The sequence below is a fragment of the Gymnoscopelus braueri genome (assembly GCF_963280865.1).
Source record: "Gymnoscopelus braueri genome assembly, chromosome: 12".
Classification (NCBI taxonomy): domain Eukaryota; kingdom Metazoa; phylum Chordata; class Actinopteri; order Myctophiformes; family Myctophidae; genus Gymnoscopelus; species Gymnoscopelus braueri.
The window spans coordinates 35,191,258-35,211,086 of record NC_137614.1 but is presented as its reverse complement, the minus strand read 5'-3'; the positions used below and the strand labels follow the sequence as shown (position 1 = coordinate 35,211,086).

Genomic DNA, 19,829 nt, shown 5'->3' with positions numbered 1-19,829 from the left:
ATTGATTAGTTTGATTAACTGTTGCGGCCCTAATAATCAACATACGTATGTAATTATAATTCAAATATCCTTACACTCATTCGATGCAAATTCTTTGTTTGTTTGTGTGTGTGCCTGTGTGTGTGTGTGTGTGTGTGTGTGTGCACGTGGGTGTGCGAGCAGGAGGCAGAAGACCATGCAGGTGGATGCCACAGTGTTCACGTGCATCAGCATGTTGTCCAGGGCCATGGGTCCCAGCATCCAGCCTGATATCAAGGAGCTGCTGGAGCCCATGCTGGCTGTGGGTCTCAGGTAGGACACTAGGTTTTCTCCTAGGGATACACTCAGACACCATGGGTCCACTAGCAAGGCACTGGATAGACTGTGCTTATGTGCACATGACCCCGATGACTCTGAATAATCAGGTCAGTTAAAGTGCTTACTAGGCTTGTTTGATAGAACAACCTAATAGTCACGGGATGATTATGAGTTTTCAACTCTAATTACCTAATGTTCAATACTTTTGAAAATAGCATCTACAAGCTCAGGCATTGCGACCCAATGTGAGCTTGTAGATCGGCTATTTTCGCTATTTGTATGATAAAGTATCTAGGGCTTAAGTGTTTAAGACCTGGCTTACAGTGTGACCATTTCTTTAATTGGTGTATTTCAGGGAATCATTATCAATGTGCATGTAAATAAGCTGGTAGATTGGATGTATCATTAGGTAACATCATTAGGTTTAATGAAGGACGGTAATGAGTTTGTATAATTAGGATGAGGGTGGGATTGTGAGGAGGAAAACTCCGCTTAACATGTTGATGTCACCCGCTGGTATTTCTAAACCTGTGGTTCTCAAAGTGGGGTCCGGGGACCCCCAGGGGTCTTTTGAGGGGATTCCAGGGGGTCCCCAGCTGAATTAGTTGATATAGCATCACAATCAGTTTAAACTCTTTTACCCTTATGTACCCTTACTGTACATCGGCTATTTGAAAATAGCCGATCTACAAGCTTGTAGATCTGCTATTTTCCCTGGCACAAAATATTTTCTGATGCGGGTCCGTGGCCAAATTCATCAGTTTGGGGATATTATGACATGAAATGGTTGGAGAACAGCCAGTGTTCTAAACCAGTGGACCGGGGACCACCAGTGGTCCTTGGGGGGGGGGTACCAGGGGGTCCCCAGCGAAATGAGTTAACATAGCATCACAATCGTTTTAACCACTTAGCTTTGGCTATTCAAAAATAGCAGATATACAAGCTCATAGCTACGTGCTTGTATATCTGCTATTTTTTTTTAAATCTTGAATATGCGTGCATATCGTTGAGCGAACATTTTTTAACTCAAATCTTTGCTTCTGGGGGGTCCCTCCCTGGCACAAAACATTTTCAGAAGGGGGTCCGCGGCCAAATGTATATCAATTTAGGGGTCCTTGGCATGAAAGAGGTTGAAAAGCACTGTTCTAAACGGTTCTAAACAGTTTGTAAACGGTCCCCTCCCTCCAGCCCTGCCCTGACGGCGGTGCTGTACGACCTGAGCCGCCAGATCCCCCAGCTGAAGAAAGACATCCAGGACGGCCTCCTCAAGATGCTGTCCCTGGTGCTGATGCACAAGCCCCTGCGTCACCCGGGCATGCCCAAAGGCCTGGCCCACCAGCTGGCCTCGCCCAGCCTCACCAACATCCCCGAGGCCAGCGACGTGGGCAGCATCACGCTGGCCCTCCGCACGCTCGGCAGCTTTGAGTTTGAAGGTAACGTGCACGACAACAAATTATAAAAACCCATACGTTATCGTTTCATTGGAATGTGGATTTTAAAGTACGGGCTGATTAGAAACGGGGACTTAATTTGCCAGTGAAATTCAAACATCTGTGAGTATTTACCCTTTAAGACAGGGAACGCATCTTTGTCATTTTCAGATTTCTTTGGCTATTCAAAAAATAGCAGATATACAAGCTCATAGCGCTCATATTTTTTTATGAGCGCTATGAATATGAATATTTATATATTCAAAGATTTGCACACATTTTCAGGATTTTTCAAAAATAGCAGATCTACAAGCTCGTAGCGTGCTATGAACTTGTAGATCTGCTATTTTTGAATAGCCAAAGTATAAAATAATCTAAAATGACATAATGCTGATGCGTTCTCGGATTGAATGGGTTAACAAGCAATGATGGTTTGCCAACATTCATTGACGCAATCATTCATGTTCGATAATGTTTTAACAATTAAGCAAATGTGGTGTCTAAAAGTAAAATCATTCACGGAAAAGTGGTCTATATTTATTCTGAGATTTACTCTTATTACTCTGATGTATCAATGAATAAGACGATAATCGTACTATGGGTCACTATTCCAGATGTGTGTAACCATAGACCACAAAAATCACGAACCCTCTTTCCTTCGCTTTCTAGGACACTCCCTGACCCAGTTTGTGCGCCACTGTGCCGACCACTTCCTCAACAGCGAGCACAAGGAGATCCGCATGGAGGCGGCTCGCACCTGCTCCCGCCTGCTCACCCCCTCCATCCAGCTGATCAGCGGCCACGGCCACGTGGTCAGCCAGACGGCGGTGCAGGTGGTGGCCGACGTCCTCAGCAAGCTGCTGGTGGTCGGCATCACCGATCCCGGTAAGACAAAAGGGAAAAGACGGCTGTAGTAGTGTCCTGCAACTATCGATTATTTATCCTAGCGATTATTCTATCGATAACTTTTTAGATTAACTCACTGAGAGCCAGAATTATTTCTGTCCATTTCTGGCCAGTGCGATTTTTTTTTAAAAAGGAAAAAAAAAGTGCTTAGGAAGCGAGATACACCCTTTTTCAGTTATAAGTTAAACAAGGAGTGGATGGAGCTGCAAATCTTCAGATACTGATATATTGGGTTCTGAAACTAGGGGTGTACCGATACACTAATTTCACCAAACGATACGATACGATACGCACTTTTTTATTATGAAAATATATGGGGGAGAAAAAATGCAAACAAATAATTCTGTTTTTGCATTATTCAGACGCAAACTTGTAGCTTTTCAGCTACAATAGCCGTTTTGAATCCAAATAGGGCAATAGTGTGACACCTGACCCGAAAAAACAACAACATGTTGTCACCCTTTTCACCTCGGGGCTGTTTGCATGCCTTATTATTATTATTGTAAAGAAAAAAAACTTTTTTTCAAAACGATATTTTTTTCCCCCTAAACGATACATATCGTCACAAAAACGTATCGCGATATATCGCGGGACGATATATCGGCACACCCCTATCTGAAACAAAAATTCCAAAATTCTTTTTTTTTTTTTTTTTTTTTTTTAAACACGTGATTGGCACGTTGCACCATAGCTGTAAAACACGTGAAACACGTGAATGGCACTCAATTAGTTAATCGAATGATCGAGAAGGTTTTTTTCAATTAATATTTTTTTACATTTTGTACACGTCAACAAATCGATTAACCACCTGTCTTCTGCTTTGTCGCACAACAGTGTCGTGCAGACAAAACGAGCGGAAAACAGATTTACAAGCTGTAAGCTTCTACCGTAGATCTGCTGTTTTTGGCACACGGCGTGTGAATCAAGCATTAGTCCTTATCGAGGACCTCAGAGAATAACCAACTCGGAGAAGACATGGTCAAGTTTTAGAGCAGGGGTCTTCAACAGGGGGTCCGGGACCCCTAGGGGGTCTTCAGAGTTACTACAGGGGGTCCGCCGAATCTTTGTGTGATAGGATTATTTGTTTTACCTTAAAGAGGTGGTGCCATGTTTTTGCACTTTTTCTGTTTTGCATGTGTCTATGAGGTTGATAGAACTTCATTAAGCCCCCCGGTGGTGTTTTTATGGTGTTTTATGTCTTCTCTGACTATTTGGAGTTTCTTCCTGGAGGCTGAAACCTTGAGGGTCAAACGTGCCAATAGAGAAACAGCGCTTTAGTGACATCACAAAGCCATAGCCTCCCCCTCATTATCATAACACAACAGGTGTGGGCATGAGGAGGAGGAGGGACTAGGACAGGTGGGTGGTGCTAAGGTGGTGGAGGAGGTGCTAAGGTGAGAACCAGGTATACTTAATGAACTGGAGGCGTGTCCACATAAAAACAACATTTTAACACTTACTGTACACTTTTTTTTTGTTGAAAAAAATCCTTACATAATAATAATACCTTATGATCAGGTTTTAGGGTTGAAAAATATCATGGCACCCCATCTTTAACCACTTGAACCCTGGCATCCCTTTTTCTGAGGAGAACTTTAGCCAAAAATAGCAGATCTACAAGCTCACAACGCGCGCGAGGCGTTGTGTGCTTGTAGATCGGCTATTTTTGGCAAAGAGGTATAGGTGTAGACGGAAAAAAGAGCAGACCAAGTAAACAAAAAAAGTTTAATCTAAATCACAATTGCATACAATATAGAGGGGGTCCCTGCTACATTATTCTCTCAGCTAGGGGGTCCTTGGCCTGAAAACGTTGAAGACCCCTGTTTTAGCGGCGAGAGTGGGTTCAGACAGTCTGACCGAGAGTCACACAGCAAACCGTTCAAATGACGAATGTGAATATGAATCACACAACTTTTCAGATATGACTGGCGGTTCTCATGGGATAAGAACGTACTATCATCTCTGCAGACATTTACAAGCAAATGGCACATGCAGCAACATTGGAGTAGACAAGCACAGTTGGGTTGTATGAATAGTAAAGTTGATACATCTATGTCTTAAGTGCAGTATCCTAAAAATAACGCTACAGCCTGTGCAATGTTCGTTGTAACATTCTGTACACATCCTTTAAAAATGCTGCAGTCATATTTTGCCTTGATTATTTAACCCATTGAGACCGATTCTACCGAATCTCAACAGTATTCTGAAAAACGTATGTTTCTATATCAGTGGTGCTCAATCTTTTTCATGTCAAGGACCCCCAAAATTATATGTATTTAGCTGCGGACCCCCATCAAAATATGTTGTTCCAGGGACCCCCAGAAGCAAAGATTTGAGTTAAAAATGTTCGCTTTAAAAATATATATATATTCAAAGATTTGCACACATTTTCACGATTTTTCAGAAATAGCAGATCTGCAAGCTCGTAGCACGGCACTCGGTGCCGCGCTATGAGCTTGTATATCTGCTATTTTTGAATAGCCCAAAGTGTAAAATAATGCTTTTTAGCTCAAATAAAAAAATGTCACAGTTCCAGGTCTTAATGGGTTAAAGACAATGGTTGTCAGATTTGCTATTACATTCATTTTCGCCCCGATGAAGACCTGTGTAATAAAGATCCCGGATCACCAGATTTCCTTATTCCTATTACAGTAATATTTTGTCTATTGCCCTTGCATTTGTATTACTTATCTCTTTACTTTGTGATAACGTGTGAACACAGAGAGCATACCACCAATTCAAATTCCTTGTTCCGGGGGCCAATACGTTGAAGTTCTGATTGAAGCTCTGTCTGAAGTTCTTGTGTCCATTGTCCTCCAGACCCCGACATCCGCTACTGCGTACTGGCGTCTCTGGATGAGCGCTTTGACGCCCACCTGGCCCAGGCAGAGAACCTGCAGGCTCTGTTTGTGGCCCTCAACGACGAAGTGTTTGAGATCCGAGAGCTGGCTATCTGCACCATAGGCCGTCTCAGCAGCATGAACCCGGCCTTCGTCATGCCCTTTCTGCGCAAGATGCTCATTCAGGTAGGAAATCACACCTGACCCGTAACCACTTAGACGCTGTATACTTTGTTGACGGTGTTGCCCAGGTGTTTTATCTTTGCCCACAATTTTTTTCCCTCTATATAAATCTCTACGACAAAAATATATGATCTGTTGGCTATTTTCGGGGACTGTTTCCCTCTTTTTGCCAAATGTTTGCATAATTCTGAAATGACCATATCAGGGACACTAGGGTTCCTTTCATTCATGGTTTTGGAAACAACAACAGGGTACAGACTACAGAGACATACAGGACTCACCCGTGCTTTCAAATTCATGGTTTGCAAGTTTTCAGGGAGACTCCTTATTGCCTGTAGAGGGCAGCAGAGGTTCAGAAACCAAACTCTAGTCTGTTCTAGTAAAGAATGCATTCAGCCATACACATAATGCTCAACTTGGTCTATCTCCTCTCCTCCCCTCCTCCTCTCTGTGACATGGTTGTGGTCTGTGTGCAGATCCTGACAGAGTTGGAGCACAGCGGCGTGGGCAGGAACAAGGAGCAGAGCGCTCGCATGCTGGGTCACTTGGTCTCCAACGCTCCCCGCCTCATACGCCCGTACATGGAACCCATCCTCAAGGTATGACAAGGCGCCCGTTCGGCGCCAGCTAGCAGTGTGTGTAGTGGCTGACGAGCCGGCTTCCTACGCAATATGGGGGTTCATGCACTTTAATTCCAAGGACCCCCTATTTGGTATGTCATTAGGACCGCACACCCCCATAACTCAGAGTATACAAATGGACCCATTTGTATACTCTTGAGTTACAGAGCTGCACAGGTCCATTTGGTTCCCCTGGGATCCCCTCAAGGACCCCTGGTAGTCCCTGGACCCCATTTTGAGAACCACTGATTGTTGTGTGCTCTCAATATCATGAACAGAATGTCAGTGACGAGAACTTATATCTGCAATAAACACTTTTTATTTATGACGGAAATCCACCCGTTACAGTGGAATTTTCTGGCGCCCCCAAAAAGGTTTCAGCCAGTGCCCAAGGAAAATCAACGGCGCCAAAATGATAAGAATTGAGAATAAAAATCGTTCAAATACACTAAACAAATAGCTTGTTTCAAGTTCAGCCCATTAAACCCCTCTTTATTGCAATGTTTTGCATGGTTAATAGACAGGTTATCAGTGCCTTAAACATCTTGGCTTCATACCTATGGTCCATTTCCTGCAACGGTGGAGATTTACTGCACTGACATCAGTACTTGAACAAAGCCAACTGATTCATTACGGACAGAGCATGCAAGGTGAACAGAGTCCAAATAAAGCACATATAAACAGTCATCTGTCTTTATGGAAATGTTTTCCACTGCCTTGTGGTTTCCTAGTTGTCTAGAATACAAAGCATGCCTTTCCCCCCTAATGTGTGCGGCTTGTTTTGAAGTGAATATTTATAGATTTTGTGGCAACTTTGGATATCCAAACCGTGCCAATTTATATTCATAAGGGTCCACAGATCAAAAGTACAAAATGTGTTTTATCATAAAAGTGATCTAAGTTGGGAATATTATGGAGTGATTGTTTACGTTCCACTAAATGTGTTGCTCAAATAAATATTGTATAGTTCTCAAAGGGAGAAAATAAACCTGTGGTGAAGTTGGGTACGTCAGTTTTCCATAAAGTGATGGCCACGAAATTAGACCATCCCTGTCATTTTCAGAATAGTATTGGTTGCTCTACACCCCAGAAAGCATAAAAACCATGTCCAATTCAGACAGACAATTGGCTCTGTCTAGTATGTACAGTATCATCTTTGTACAAGACAAGCTGTTGTTTGCAACAAATCAATAACTAGGATTGTAGCCAGTCACCTGCCCCTTTGAATGATGATGTATGGCATTCCACTCGTCTCTCCCTCAAACTCACTCCCCACACTTTTCCAATCTCTTTTATTCCTATTTTTTCTTTTTAGTCGTTAGGCCAATTCAGACTGTATCTGATATGGCAGTCTTGCCGTTCCAACTCTGTGATGCGTTTTTCATCGCTTGATGTTGTGTTCCCATTCACTCAAGGCAACCTTTCACCTCTCTCCCTACCATTCAGGCTCTTATCCTGAAGCTGAAAGACCCGGACCCCAACCCTGGCGTGGTGATCAGTGTCCTGGCCACCATTGGAGAGCTGGCCCAGGTACTGTAGGCTTTTGACTGCCATGTTTTATTCCATTCTGAACTAGAAAGGGAAATAGACCTTGAATAACAGAATTTGAACCGTAAGCATTTGTTTTGTTGTTCATGCTGCCAAATTCTGTTTCAGGATCGGTCTGTGAAGAAAAAGCTTAAGTTAATAACTTAAGGCTGTTTTGTTAAACTGACCACACTTACTTAGGAATCTTAGCTAAGTCTCAGTTAAAACAGGATAAAAGGATGTTTGCTTGCCACCTTATGTAGCTCTTCAGTTGCTGTCTGCAATAATAAGAACGATAAGAATCAAGTGTTCAAGACATCAGGCTGGAGAACATAGTGAATGTGATGGTTTACATTGCACAACAATTCCCCACAAAGCAGATATGCAGAGTTTCATCTTGAATTCCTTTTTCTTTTTACCCGAAAACTGAGCATGTCCCTTGCAGAAACGAGGAGTCTTGAGCTCAGTTCAGAGAGCCCTGCCCCAGGAGAGAAATCAGTCCCCAGAGAGGAGCAAGCAGGACACAGGACAGTGTGAGGAGCAGTGCAGGACAACCCCCCCCCCCCCCCCCGCTAGAACAATGAGCCAAGGTTGACCCATTAAGACCTGAAGCCGATTCTACAAATGTTTTCTAAATCCCAACAGTATTCTGAAAAAACGTATGTTTCTATATCAGTGGTGCTCAATCTTTTTCATGTCAAGGACCCCCAAAATGATATGTATTTGGCCGCTGACCCCTATCTCAAAATATGTTGTTCCAGGGACCCCCCAGAAGCAAAGATTTGAGTTACAAATGTTCGCTTTAAAAAAATATATATTCAAAGATTTACAAACATTTTCAAGTTTTTTCAAAAATAGCAGATCTACAAGCTCATAGCGCGGCACTCGGTGCCGCGCCATGAGCTTGTATATCTGCTATTTTTGAATAGCCAAAGTGTAAAATAATGCTTTTTAGCTCAAATCAAAAAAATGACACAGATGCGTCCCAGGTCTTAACACATTGAGTGCCAGGTTTTTTTTAAAAACAGGGTACAGTCAGTGCCTGGATTTTTAACCATTTTTTAACCTTTTTCAAGTATTCACAAAATATTTTCAGTGATCACCGTCCTCACGCTGATCCCCTCATTACACACATAGAGGTCTCGTACAATCGGGGGATTTTTTTTTAAACATTCGGTAATCCGTTCCATAGTTGCAGCCAGTTGAAAATAGTCAAAAATAGTCAAAAATACATAGTAAAAAAAAAAGTACACAGGAGCCGAGATACAGGCTTTTGAAGTCATAAGTTAACCAGGAAGTGGATTAAAGTCTAAATCTTTGAAAAATGATATCTCCTGGTGCTGTGAAGGGAAAAAATATATATATTTTTTTCCAAAAACGGTTATAACCGTTTCTTGGCACACCTCGTTTGGATTATGAAAAACGTCCCGGACCGTTTTTGGCACTCAATGTGTTAATGGGTTAAGAGCCACACAGTGAACCCCTGAGTGTTCATTAAAAAAATAAAAATAATCTTGTGAGTACTGTAATGACCCTCAGAGTCAAATGAACACTTTGCTGTGCATGGTAGGATACCCAAAGAGAGGGAAGGGGCAAACAGAAGACAAGAGATGGCAGGCTCCATTAGATGTCTCAGCGCAAACAGACGTTACAAAGGACTTTAGTGAAGAATAAAGAGCAAGATGAATACATAATAACTGCTATAAAACACAATCAAAGGATTCACATGGTTTGCATAAAAAATCTAAACCTCCAAAGGTGGTGTAAAGGTTTAACTTTGATGGATTCCATGAATGCTAAAAAAAAGGGGGAAGCAGGTGTCTTTCCTTGTTCTGATTGGTTCGCCTGTACCTGCGCTGACAGGTGAGCGGCCTGGAGATGCGGAAGTGGATGGACGAGCTTTTCCCCATCATCATGGACATGCTTCAGGACTCCTCCTCATTGGCCAAGAGACAGGTATGTCCAGAAAGTGATTGGCGGGGTTCATATGGTTCCCATATTTTCCACTATTATCTCCAGCACATCGTAGTAATCCTTACCTCAAAACTTTACCTTGCACTAAATCTTTTAAATTTATGTCTCGAAAAGAATGATTCAGTCAGTCAAGTTTTTTTGTGCCATCACATTGGTTGAAAGAAACACTACAGTATGTACACTATGTTTCTTTCAAAGACATAACCAGAGCTTGCGAGTTCAGTTGTTTAATGCCAGGCTTTTCTTGTGAAAAGAAACACATGGAATCTGTCAACGTTCAGTACAAACGCCCTCCCCGCCCTCTGTCTCATCATCTCGTAATGTTTTCATGTTTTTTTGAAAAATAACCGACTTGTGACTCTGAGTGGCATGATTCTGAGTTAGATACTTTTATCAAGTGCATGTTTTTCTAGTCCATAGAGTCATCATTGTAATTATAACAATTTAGAGTGGGCAGTGTGAATTCAGTGTGGCATAATTCTTAATTCTACCTGTAATCAATGCGTAATGATCTGGGACGCTAAGCTCTACCATGTGGAATTCCCACTAGGTGGCGCTGTGGACACTGGGCCAGCAGGTGGCCAGTACGGGCTACGTGGTGGAGCCCTACCGAAAGTACCCCTCCCTCCTGGAGGTGCTGCTCAACTTCCTCAAGACGGAACAGAACCAGGGCATTAGGAGAGAGGTATGTTGTCCCTGCCTTCAGCCCTGGCACCAGCCCCTTGTTTTCCTAGCGGCAATGACAACTCGGTGGCAACACGACCATCGATCGTTTCCATGCCAAACCCAAGCTGGCGGCGACATTCGCCAAACAAATGCAGGTCTGTTCAATCGCATCCACTTTGACCCGCGAGTCATAATCACAGGAATATGTAAGAGCCTGCCACATTTCCAAAGGGAAAGTGGAGGTTTTTCCCCTGACTTAAGCCCTATTAAAAAAAAAAAAAAGTGAATATGGCACATCTACAAGCTCATAATGCGTTGCATCGTGGCCTGTTGTGAGCTTGTAGGTCTGCTACTGTATATTGAGTAATTTGAAGATTTTCACCTTTAATGACAAAATAGGGATGGCAGGTTGAATGCGGTTGAGTGATCTAAGCGTTGGCAAAGTCAAACCTTTCAACCCAGCCTGTCACTGAGGTAGCGCATTATGTTTGAAATGGATGTCATGCAGTGTCACAAATATTCAGATGCAAAGGGAAATCTCATAATGCTCCTGAAGTCAGAGGTAGGCGTCCAAAATGGTGCCTAATGTTTTCTACTGAGTTTGGGTTAGTAGCTTGTTATTAAACCACACTTTAAGTAGGAACATCTGCGTAACAAATAAGTCTTTTTTTTATAAGATTTGATAGTATTACAAGATGTCAATGTGTGTGTGTGCGTGTGTGTGTGTCCGTGTGTGTGTGCGTCCGTGTGTGTGTGTGTCCACCAGGCTATCCGTGTGCTGGGCCTGCTGGGGGCCCTGGATCCCTACAAGCACAAGGTCAACATAGGAATGATCGACCAGTCACGAGATGCCTCCGCTGTCAGCCTGTCTGAGTCCAAGACCAGTCAAGACTCCGGTAGGATAGGACACACACACACACACACACACACACACACACACACACACGTCATGATTATTGATCCTAGATAATGATCTCTCTATGATTTTGAGAGAAACGTTTTGTCTTCTTGCAGTTTTGCGTGTCCTCAACATCAGCATGGACAGTTTATCCTTTGGTGCTTGTAAATCAGTGCGGTGTTAGACCAGTGAAGAATTCTCTGAAATCAACGTGAGATTCTCTTGAGAGTCTCATCCACACCTTCACATTGTAGAGCTGTTCTTTACATGGAAGTTGTTGCTGTGATTTCAAGGGGACGCACTGTACTGCGTTCCTTCTGTATATACATGCTTGCGTTGAGGTAGGGAGCTACTGTTCCAGCCTTGGCACTTTGACGCAGTTCATTTTGTATTTGTTGGATTGGATAAAATGAACTCACTTTGAGTTCCAGTTTTTGTTACAGTTGTGTTCCCGTTGTCATTTGTTTTAAGGACCAAAATATGTCCAGGTGAAAGACGATGATCGGTCGTTTTGCCAACATCAAACACGTTATTTTGCATCTGAGTCAGCAGACAAATCTACCCCTGCATCATCAATCTATCTGTCCTGTATCCCTGAGGCTTTTATTGGTGAAATGCCAGTCAATCAGTCAGTCCTGGTTTTAGCACTAACCTTATTATATGTCCTGCCTGCTTGACACATTAGGCAACTGTCGGTTATTTTCTTAGCGATTATTCTGTCAATGAGTTTTTCGATTAATCGAAAAATCTGTGTATCGATTAACCACTTAAATGTTATTTTATAATTCATCGCACAATGGTGTTGTGAAATAATTGTGAGAGTAACCAATCTACAAGCTCACTATGTACAGTGTGTAGATCTGCTTTTCTCATCGATTGTTTTATTATTATTTTTATGATCGATCAAATCCATTGGTTCGATTAACTGTTGCGTAAAGTAGCTGGCTGATCATGTGACTAGATGACTGAACTGTGATTGGTTGGTCACTGGTCATGAAGAGGTGGGGACAACAAATGGCAGCACTTGTTTTGGCGACCGCAGGCAATGACATTATATTCAAGGTTCTTTTTGATCAGCAAATGAAACCATAATTATGCGATAATTGATTACACGTTTATTTCAAAGTCTTGACTTTCAGTGATATTTTCCTCAATCATTGTGTAATTGTGGAAAATTTAGATATTGAATTACACATACAGCAAATGTAAGACGTTCCGCTTTTTTAGTGCCTTCATTAGGGATGTTGTTGTTTTGTTTTAGTTCTTTCAAAACGTATACACTTGGAGTGTTTGTGGCTATCCGTGGTTAACCGTAGCGTGTTGTCATATTTATGAACACAGTGAATGAAGCCAACTGTCTCATTAGTCATTACAGAGAGAGTCTACAAGGTGAACAGCCTCCAAACGCAGTTAGTCATCTGTCTTTCTGGAAATGTTTCCCGCTGCCTTGTGGTTTCCTAGTTGTCTCTTTATCAGCTATGATTTCAGAGCAAAGCCTTTTATTTTTAAAAGTCAATCCATTAAAAATGAAGGTGAAACTTAACTGCGGTTTATATTTGCAGAATACAAAGCTCCTTAACATGCCGCTTGTTTTGATTTTAATTTGATAGATTTTGTGGCGGTCAGCAGCATTTGATTATTTGATACATTATGTCCACATACAGTACATGATACATACAGTGAATCCAACAGAGTAAATATAACAATATTGTGGCCCTGGAGTCCCATAGAACCAAGCACATCTACCACTAATTAACGTGTTAAATACTTTACTTCCATTAAGTAGCTGGCTGGAAAATGTGTTAGATCCAGTTTGAGCTTTAATTGAGCTTTCTGTGAACTTAGTGTCCCTATTCTGGGGCAAACATTTGGCGAAAATAGCCAATCTACAAGCTCACAATGCGTTGAGAGATTTGGTGTTGAGGCAAACAAGGTGTCTAGTATAGAGCCCAGTGGGACCCCGGTACGCTACTGTAAGTGTAAACTTAAGGAACTGCACAAAACTGCACAACTGTCCTAAAGCTGCTCTAACCACAGACGCATGGACGGCACTCGCCACTAAATCTTACGTTGCTATGACTATATATTGATTTATTGTTGGCCAACTAATACTACCCAATCAAATTTATGAAGGATTATTCTTAAGCGCGTCTGAAGCCTGTCCTGGATGGGAGTCTCCAGACGTATAAACGGATGATGATGATTCTTAAGTGCCTGTTTTTTGTGTAGTACCCTTTCATTATAATGATCTATTCCAGTAAAGAGAATAACAGCATTCAGTTTGTCTCTTATTATCTTATTTTCATTTTCTTCCCTGAGTGTGTGTGGGGGTATTCAAAGAAAAAATTTGCCAGAACAGTAGAATTGTCTCATTTGATTATGATTTGTCATGCACATCCCTAATGCATGTGTACAGTACCCTGTAAATAGAGCTCCCCCACTAGCCACTGTGTAATTCAAGCTCACGCACGCACGCACACGCACACGCACACGCACACACACACACACACACACACACACACACACACACACACACACACACACACACACACACACACACACACACACACAGTCACTCATGCGCTCTTGCATACACACTCACAGATCATCCACTGGACCACTACTTATATTACACTAGAGAGAAACGATCTTCATATTTAGTTGCCTGAGGTGCTGAATCTGGCTGACCTGAACCAACTACAGATCGGTTCAGCCAACAAATGATCTCATTATGCTTCATGACTAGACTGTCGTACCTCACATTAAACTGTGACAACTTTAAAATGTGACATCCTTACTTATTTGAGAAATAACCGATCTACAAGCTGTGCAATGCGTCGCAATGCTGCATGTTGTGGCTACAGTCTTGTGAGATATAAGCTCACATGTCAAGCTTGTAGAACGGCTTGTTGTTAATTATCTACACTCTTCAAGACAAAACACAATTTGAGAGATCTTCGCACATGGACTCTGTGGCTTTGGGTTCTCAAACTGTGGGAGGTCGCTCAAATCGACTCCAGAACGAGAGCCTGCCAGCTGAGTGGGAAGAAATAATTGCCACAAGGGGTCTGGGATCTGTTGCAGTACAGTGATCTGATTTATGGTGACCCACTTTATACTGATAGTTCTCCAGGCATTCAGTAAAGAAAAAGATTAAACGTGAATTATTCAGGTCAAGTTTATTTATTTTTTGGAGGGCTGGGGGGTGACATCATGAGTGGGAATTGACAGTCAATATTTGGTCAGATAACTTTCAAGTCCTCATGAAATGGCATGCATTGTTTGAAGTTCGTTTGCATGAAGCAGATTATTGAGTCAGGGCTTGATTTGACTGACATGAGAGACGTAAGACATATGACAAACATATGCAATTAAATAAAACCTCTAAGTTACAATAAACGGAAGGGTTTTTATTACCCGCGGAGTGTGGTTGGAATGGCGTTCTTTTTCAAGGACAGAAAGACATGCAATTGGGTAATCTTACTAGAACAAATCTGTAGTTGGCTCATATACAACAGTGGGTTTCAAACATTTTGTTCCCATGGCACACCAAAGGGCAAATCAAATCTGTATTCATATCCGTGCAAAATAACATCTATAACATGAGTTATCACTCTGTAAACATTTTATTTTATTTACGAATGCCAAATGAAGTTTAACTACTACTTACTCAAATGTTCAAAAATAACAGAAATAGCAGAAATATTGCAATAGTAATGTGTGGTGGTTGTCACAAAATCCCACGGCATACCTGGACATGTCTCATGGCACACCCACTGTGTTTGGGAACCACTGACTGCTCATGAGTACAAGTGGAATTGGTTCATATAGAGTACCAGCCTCTTCAAAATGTATACATTCCTTTCACCTGGATCTTAACCAAAGTATACCGGTAGTTGGAAAGGGATATCATGTTTTGGGGGACTCTAAGCCACCAACCTAGTATCTTGCTACCGTCAAGGTGGGAGGAGGGACTACTGCAAAAGCTATTATATTTTGAACTTGAACTTGATTTTATTGACTGGAAATGTTTGGTGTGCCTCCGAGTGCAGGATGAGTCATCAGAATTTATTTTCCATTTCCCACGAAAATTACACATTGTAAAATTTCATTGAGAATATCATTGACACTCATTTTTTTTCATATTTTTTTTAAGTGGCACAGTGATAGCTGCCCATCCACCCAATACGCATCAAGATCCTATATTATATTATACTATACTCTTGCACTTTTATTATATTATTTTATTTATATATATTTATAAGAATGTATTTTGCAATTTATGCGTTATTTTGAAAGGACAGTGAACAGAGGCAGGAAAGGTGGGAGAGAGAGGGGGGGTTGACATGCAGTGAAGTGCCCCAGGTCGGAATCGAACCCGAGCCAGATGCGGGAAGGACTGCAGTCTTATTTATGTGGTATGCGCTTACTCCGTGAGTTACCAGGGCGCCCCTTTCTCCCCCATTTAGTTGTTATGCCAATTCCCCTGGAACAGTGAGATATACTAATCCCTGTCACTGCTAACCCCCACAGTTGGCCACGGGAGAGTGTAGACTAACGCGTCTCCTCTACTCCCACACATGGGGTCACCAGCTGTTCCTTTCTACCTGACAGCGAGGAGTTTCACTGGGAGGGCATAACGCATGCGGAGGAACTTGCTATTCCTCCCAGTTCCTCTCTCTGTTGAACAGGCACCCCAACAGACCTGTGGGAGTCACTAGTGCAGCGACAGGGAACACACTCTCCTGCCAGCTTCACACCTGCAAACGCAGCAGTAGTTATTTACAGTGCCCGGCCAAGCCAGAGGCACCATGGAGGAATCCAACCCTAGCCTCCTCAGCGATGGACGAGTACTTTACCCCTATGCCACGTGGATACCTGAAACATCAACAGTATTTTGATGTCATACATAGACCAGCTGGATGATTCAACAACTTTATATCAACTGATGGGGAACGGTTCGCAGCAGTCCATTATGTCATGTCTATTTTGTCCATAAATCACGTCATAAATCACACTGGAGGTGAGGTAAGTTCTGGATCCCAAACGTCTGAGACAAAGCCAGAGACGGGGTCCTCGAGGGGCATATTCATGCCTTGGCAGTGTCCACGATGACAAGATAGTTCCATGTCAAACTGATGTCAACTCGACATCTGATTGCAGTCTTCCTCCAGGCCTCTCCACCACCATCCTCCTGCCGTGCTCACTCAGTCTCACTCCCAACATGACCCCTTGTGCCGCGTAGCAGGCCGAGCACATTGAAATCGTATTAATATAAACACACACCTGTCATGTGGGTTGTTTGCACGCGTGGAGAATGCAGTTCCCTTTCTCTCATCCGGCGACGGCGCATCGGGGAATGTGACATCGGTGCTCTGGCGGATAATAGTTTTAGCAGTTTGTTCTCGAGCTCAATGGGCTGTGACTGGAACGCTGGGCTGTATATCTCTCTCTCTCTCTCTGCCGGCAGATTGTGTTACAGTCAGGGTCACTGTCTGGAGCACTAGCCATCTTTGGCAGCTTCTGCCTACTCTCCTTGTAGTGGGGGGGGTCACTGGCTCGCCCCCCCCCCCCCCCCCCCCCCTCCTCCTCACCTGACTTAAGAACGCGTAATCCCACCAAAGCAGGTCAAGATCACATGACTTGACACTCACACCCCCCCAAGGAATGATAACAAGATGTGCTTTTCCGTGGCAGATTTCATCAACGGTTGACTTGTGTTTTGGTGAGGGAAACACTTGATACGTTGCAGGTTTTGATTAACAGCCCGGGGGCTTGTGCTACTAAGGTGGTGCTTTTTGCCTCGCCGAAGGCCAAAATTGATGCTTCTTCCTGGGTCGTAAAAAAGATACAGATGTGTGATCCATCCATCACCTTGCCACCATCAATCTAGACTTGGTGAAGGCCTCCGCATAACACCAAATCCAGCAGCAAAGGCTTGTCTGCTCACTCAGACCCCCCCCCCCTCTCAGGCCCTGCATGTCCTATTTATTATGCTCGAGTCCAGAGGAGAACAGTAGAGTCTACAGGCTTTGAAACTGTACTCCCACACTGGGCCAATGAAACGCTGAACACCAGACATCGGTCTTTTCACAGCAGCTCGCCAGTAAAAACTCTATCCCCTCCTCGCTGGACGAGGACAGACAGACCAAGCGACTGCTCCCCCCGTCCCCCGTCCCCCGTCACATACTGTACAGTCTCGTGCTGTTGGAACCCCCCGCCCAGATGTTTAACCCATTAAGACCTGGAACGCATCTGTGTCACTTTTTGATTTGAGCTAAAAAAAAAGCATAATTTTACACTTTGGCTATTCAAAAATAGTAGATATACAAGCTCATAGCGCGGCACCGAGTGCCGCGCTACGAGCTTGTAGATCTGCTATTTTTGAAAAATCTTGAAAATGTGTGCAAATCTTTGAATATATATTGTTTAAAAGCGAACATGTTTAACTCAAATCTTTGCTTCTGGGGGGTCCCTGGAACAAAATATTTTGAGATGGGGGTCGGCGGCCAAATACAAATAATTTTGGGGGTCCTTGACATGAAAAAGTTTGAGCACCACTGATATAGAAACATGTTTTTCAGAAGATTACTGTTGGGATTTAGAAGACATTTTGTAGAATCGGCTTCAGGTCTTAACACATCTACCGCCGGGCCCGTAGTTCTACGGGCCGTTAAATCCAACGGTTAAGCGCCAATCCCGTAGCCTACGGGCTGTGGTGCTTTTTCCTTTTTTTCGAATTTTTTTTTTTTTTAAATTTTCTAGGGGGACCATTTTCAGTGTAACACCACCCGATCGGACCGGAAGTGCGATCACGTTTTTTGTTTCCCGTCTGCCTTCTATGGAGTTACATTTGTGTCTTTATTAACCAAACAAAAGAAAAACATTTGAGAGAGAAAAAATATAAACAGAGCAAAGAACAGTTTTGAATGAAAACAAATTAAAACAGCAAGCGAAAAATAATAATTTGTAAGCAAAGGAAATTATATAAACAGAACAAAAAAATATTTTTAATTAAAACAAATTAAAAACGCAATAAAAAAAATATATTTGCAAGCAAAAAAATATAAGATTTGAAAGAAAAGAAAAAATTATTGAGAACAAAACTTTTAAAATTCAAGAGTAAAGAAATAAGGAAAAACTGTTTAAACTACATAAAACAAAATACTTAGTAAAATGTTTGGGAAATAAAATGTTTTTAATGTTTTTTTCCTCATTTGCGAATGAAAGTTGTTTTTTCTGATTGCAAAATGCCTTCTCTCTCAAAACCTATGTCTTTGGTCTCGATTTTTTTTTCTCTCTCTTGGATTTGTTTGTGTGAGGGGTTAAAGTTCAGAAGGCGGGTCCTACGCTGATAGATGTAAGACACCTCTCCATTGGTCACTTGGAATCTGAGTGACAACTAGTCTCCCCCTTCCTTATGTAGCTTGTTGAATGCAGGGATGGAGGTGTGTTACGGCCAGCATGGTTTTTTGATTGATTGAATTATTAGCAGTTTGCAAAAAAAACCTAAAAAACATGAAAGTATAGTGCAAGGTCAGCTAAGAGTATTTAAAACCCAAGAAAGATGACTTGTTTCCATTGGGGTCCTTTGTACTCAATTCATAGAGACATTTAATGACAGACAGATATACACTACTATGCAAAACATCATAAAAAACAAAAACAAAAAAAATATGTACAGTAAACAGTTTGAGTAAACAGATTGATGGAATACTTTATTAACAGTAGGATACAGAGGTACAATTGTACAATGATTGTTATAAGGATAACACAAAAAGGCTCGTTTCCATTGTGGTCCTCTGGGACTGAGGTCAGAGCTCCATTCCAGCTCTGGACGCTACACTATTCGTTACAATATTGAGCATTTTAGGCTATTAGCAATTCAGATGATTCCCTAATGTTAGGTTTCTGTTCTACTTACAGTTTGTGATCTGTATTTAAAATTGTTGTATTGTTGTTACTGTTATAGTAGGCCAGTGGTTCCCAAACTTGGGATCGGGACCCTCAGAGGGGGTCCCCAGATTAGCTTAATGGGCAACATTGTTTTCTCTCTCAACAATAAACAAACCAACCTATACAGTATAAGTGTATACAGGGTAACACATTTCTAAAGTGACAATTTAATGACTTTTAAGACCTTTTTAAGGCATTGTGCGCTTGTAGTTCGGCTATTTTCACAATATTTATCTGTGGAACCGAGTCAAACTAAATCTAATGCCTACAATTTCAAGTGCTTGTCAGGGTGGGTGGTCCCCAGTTCAAGTATGATTATTTTGGGGGGTCCCCAGTTCAAATATGATTATTTTAGGGATTCACAGCCTGAAGCACACTATCAGACGAAACGCTTCCAAAGCAGTCTATCTGGAATGGGCCTGGCCAATAGATGGGTTTCCGAGCGACGTCATCACAGAGCAGAGTGCGCAATCTGCGCATGCGGGTGGTAGAACGACCCGGAAGTGCCATTCACTCTCTTGTTATTTTCGGG

At 42.3% G+C, this 19,829-nt stretch overlaps 1 protein-coding gene across 4 annotated transcripts in view; it reads left to right on the top strand.

Annotated features, from left to right (window-relative positions):
• mtor (mechanistic target of rapamycin kinase) overlaps positions 1-19,829 on the top strand; it is a 155,244-nt gene that overhangs the window by 10,603 nt on the left and 124,812 nt on the right. For all 4 annotated transcript variants that reach the window (XM_080445025.1, XM_080445024.1, XM_080445023.1 and 1 more), the window contains exons 10-18: positions 163-291; positions 1,486-1,730; positions 2,397-2,612; positions 5,454-5,659; positions 6,133-6,255; positions 7,723-7,806; positions 9,667-9,759; positions 10,328-10,462; positions 11,210-11,339. In XM_080445025.1, coding sequence (XP_080301151.1) covers positions 163-291; positions 1,486-1,730; positions 2,397-2,612; positions 5,454-5,659; positions 6,133-6,255; positions 7,723-7,806; positions 9,667-9,759; positions 10,328-10,462; positions 11,210-11,339 — 1,361 coding nt within the window. The remainder of the gene's footprint in view (positions 1-162; positions 292-1,485; positions 1,731-2,396; positions 2,613-5,453; positions 5,660-6,132; positions 6,256-7,722; positions 7,807-9,666; positions 9,760-10,327; positions 10,463-11,209; positions 11,340-19,829) is intronic.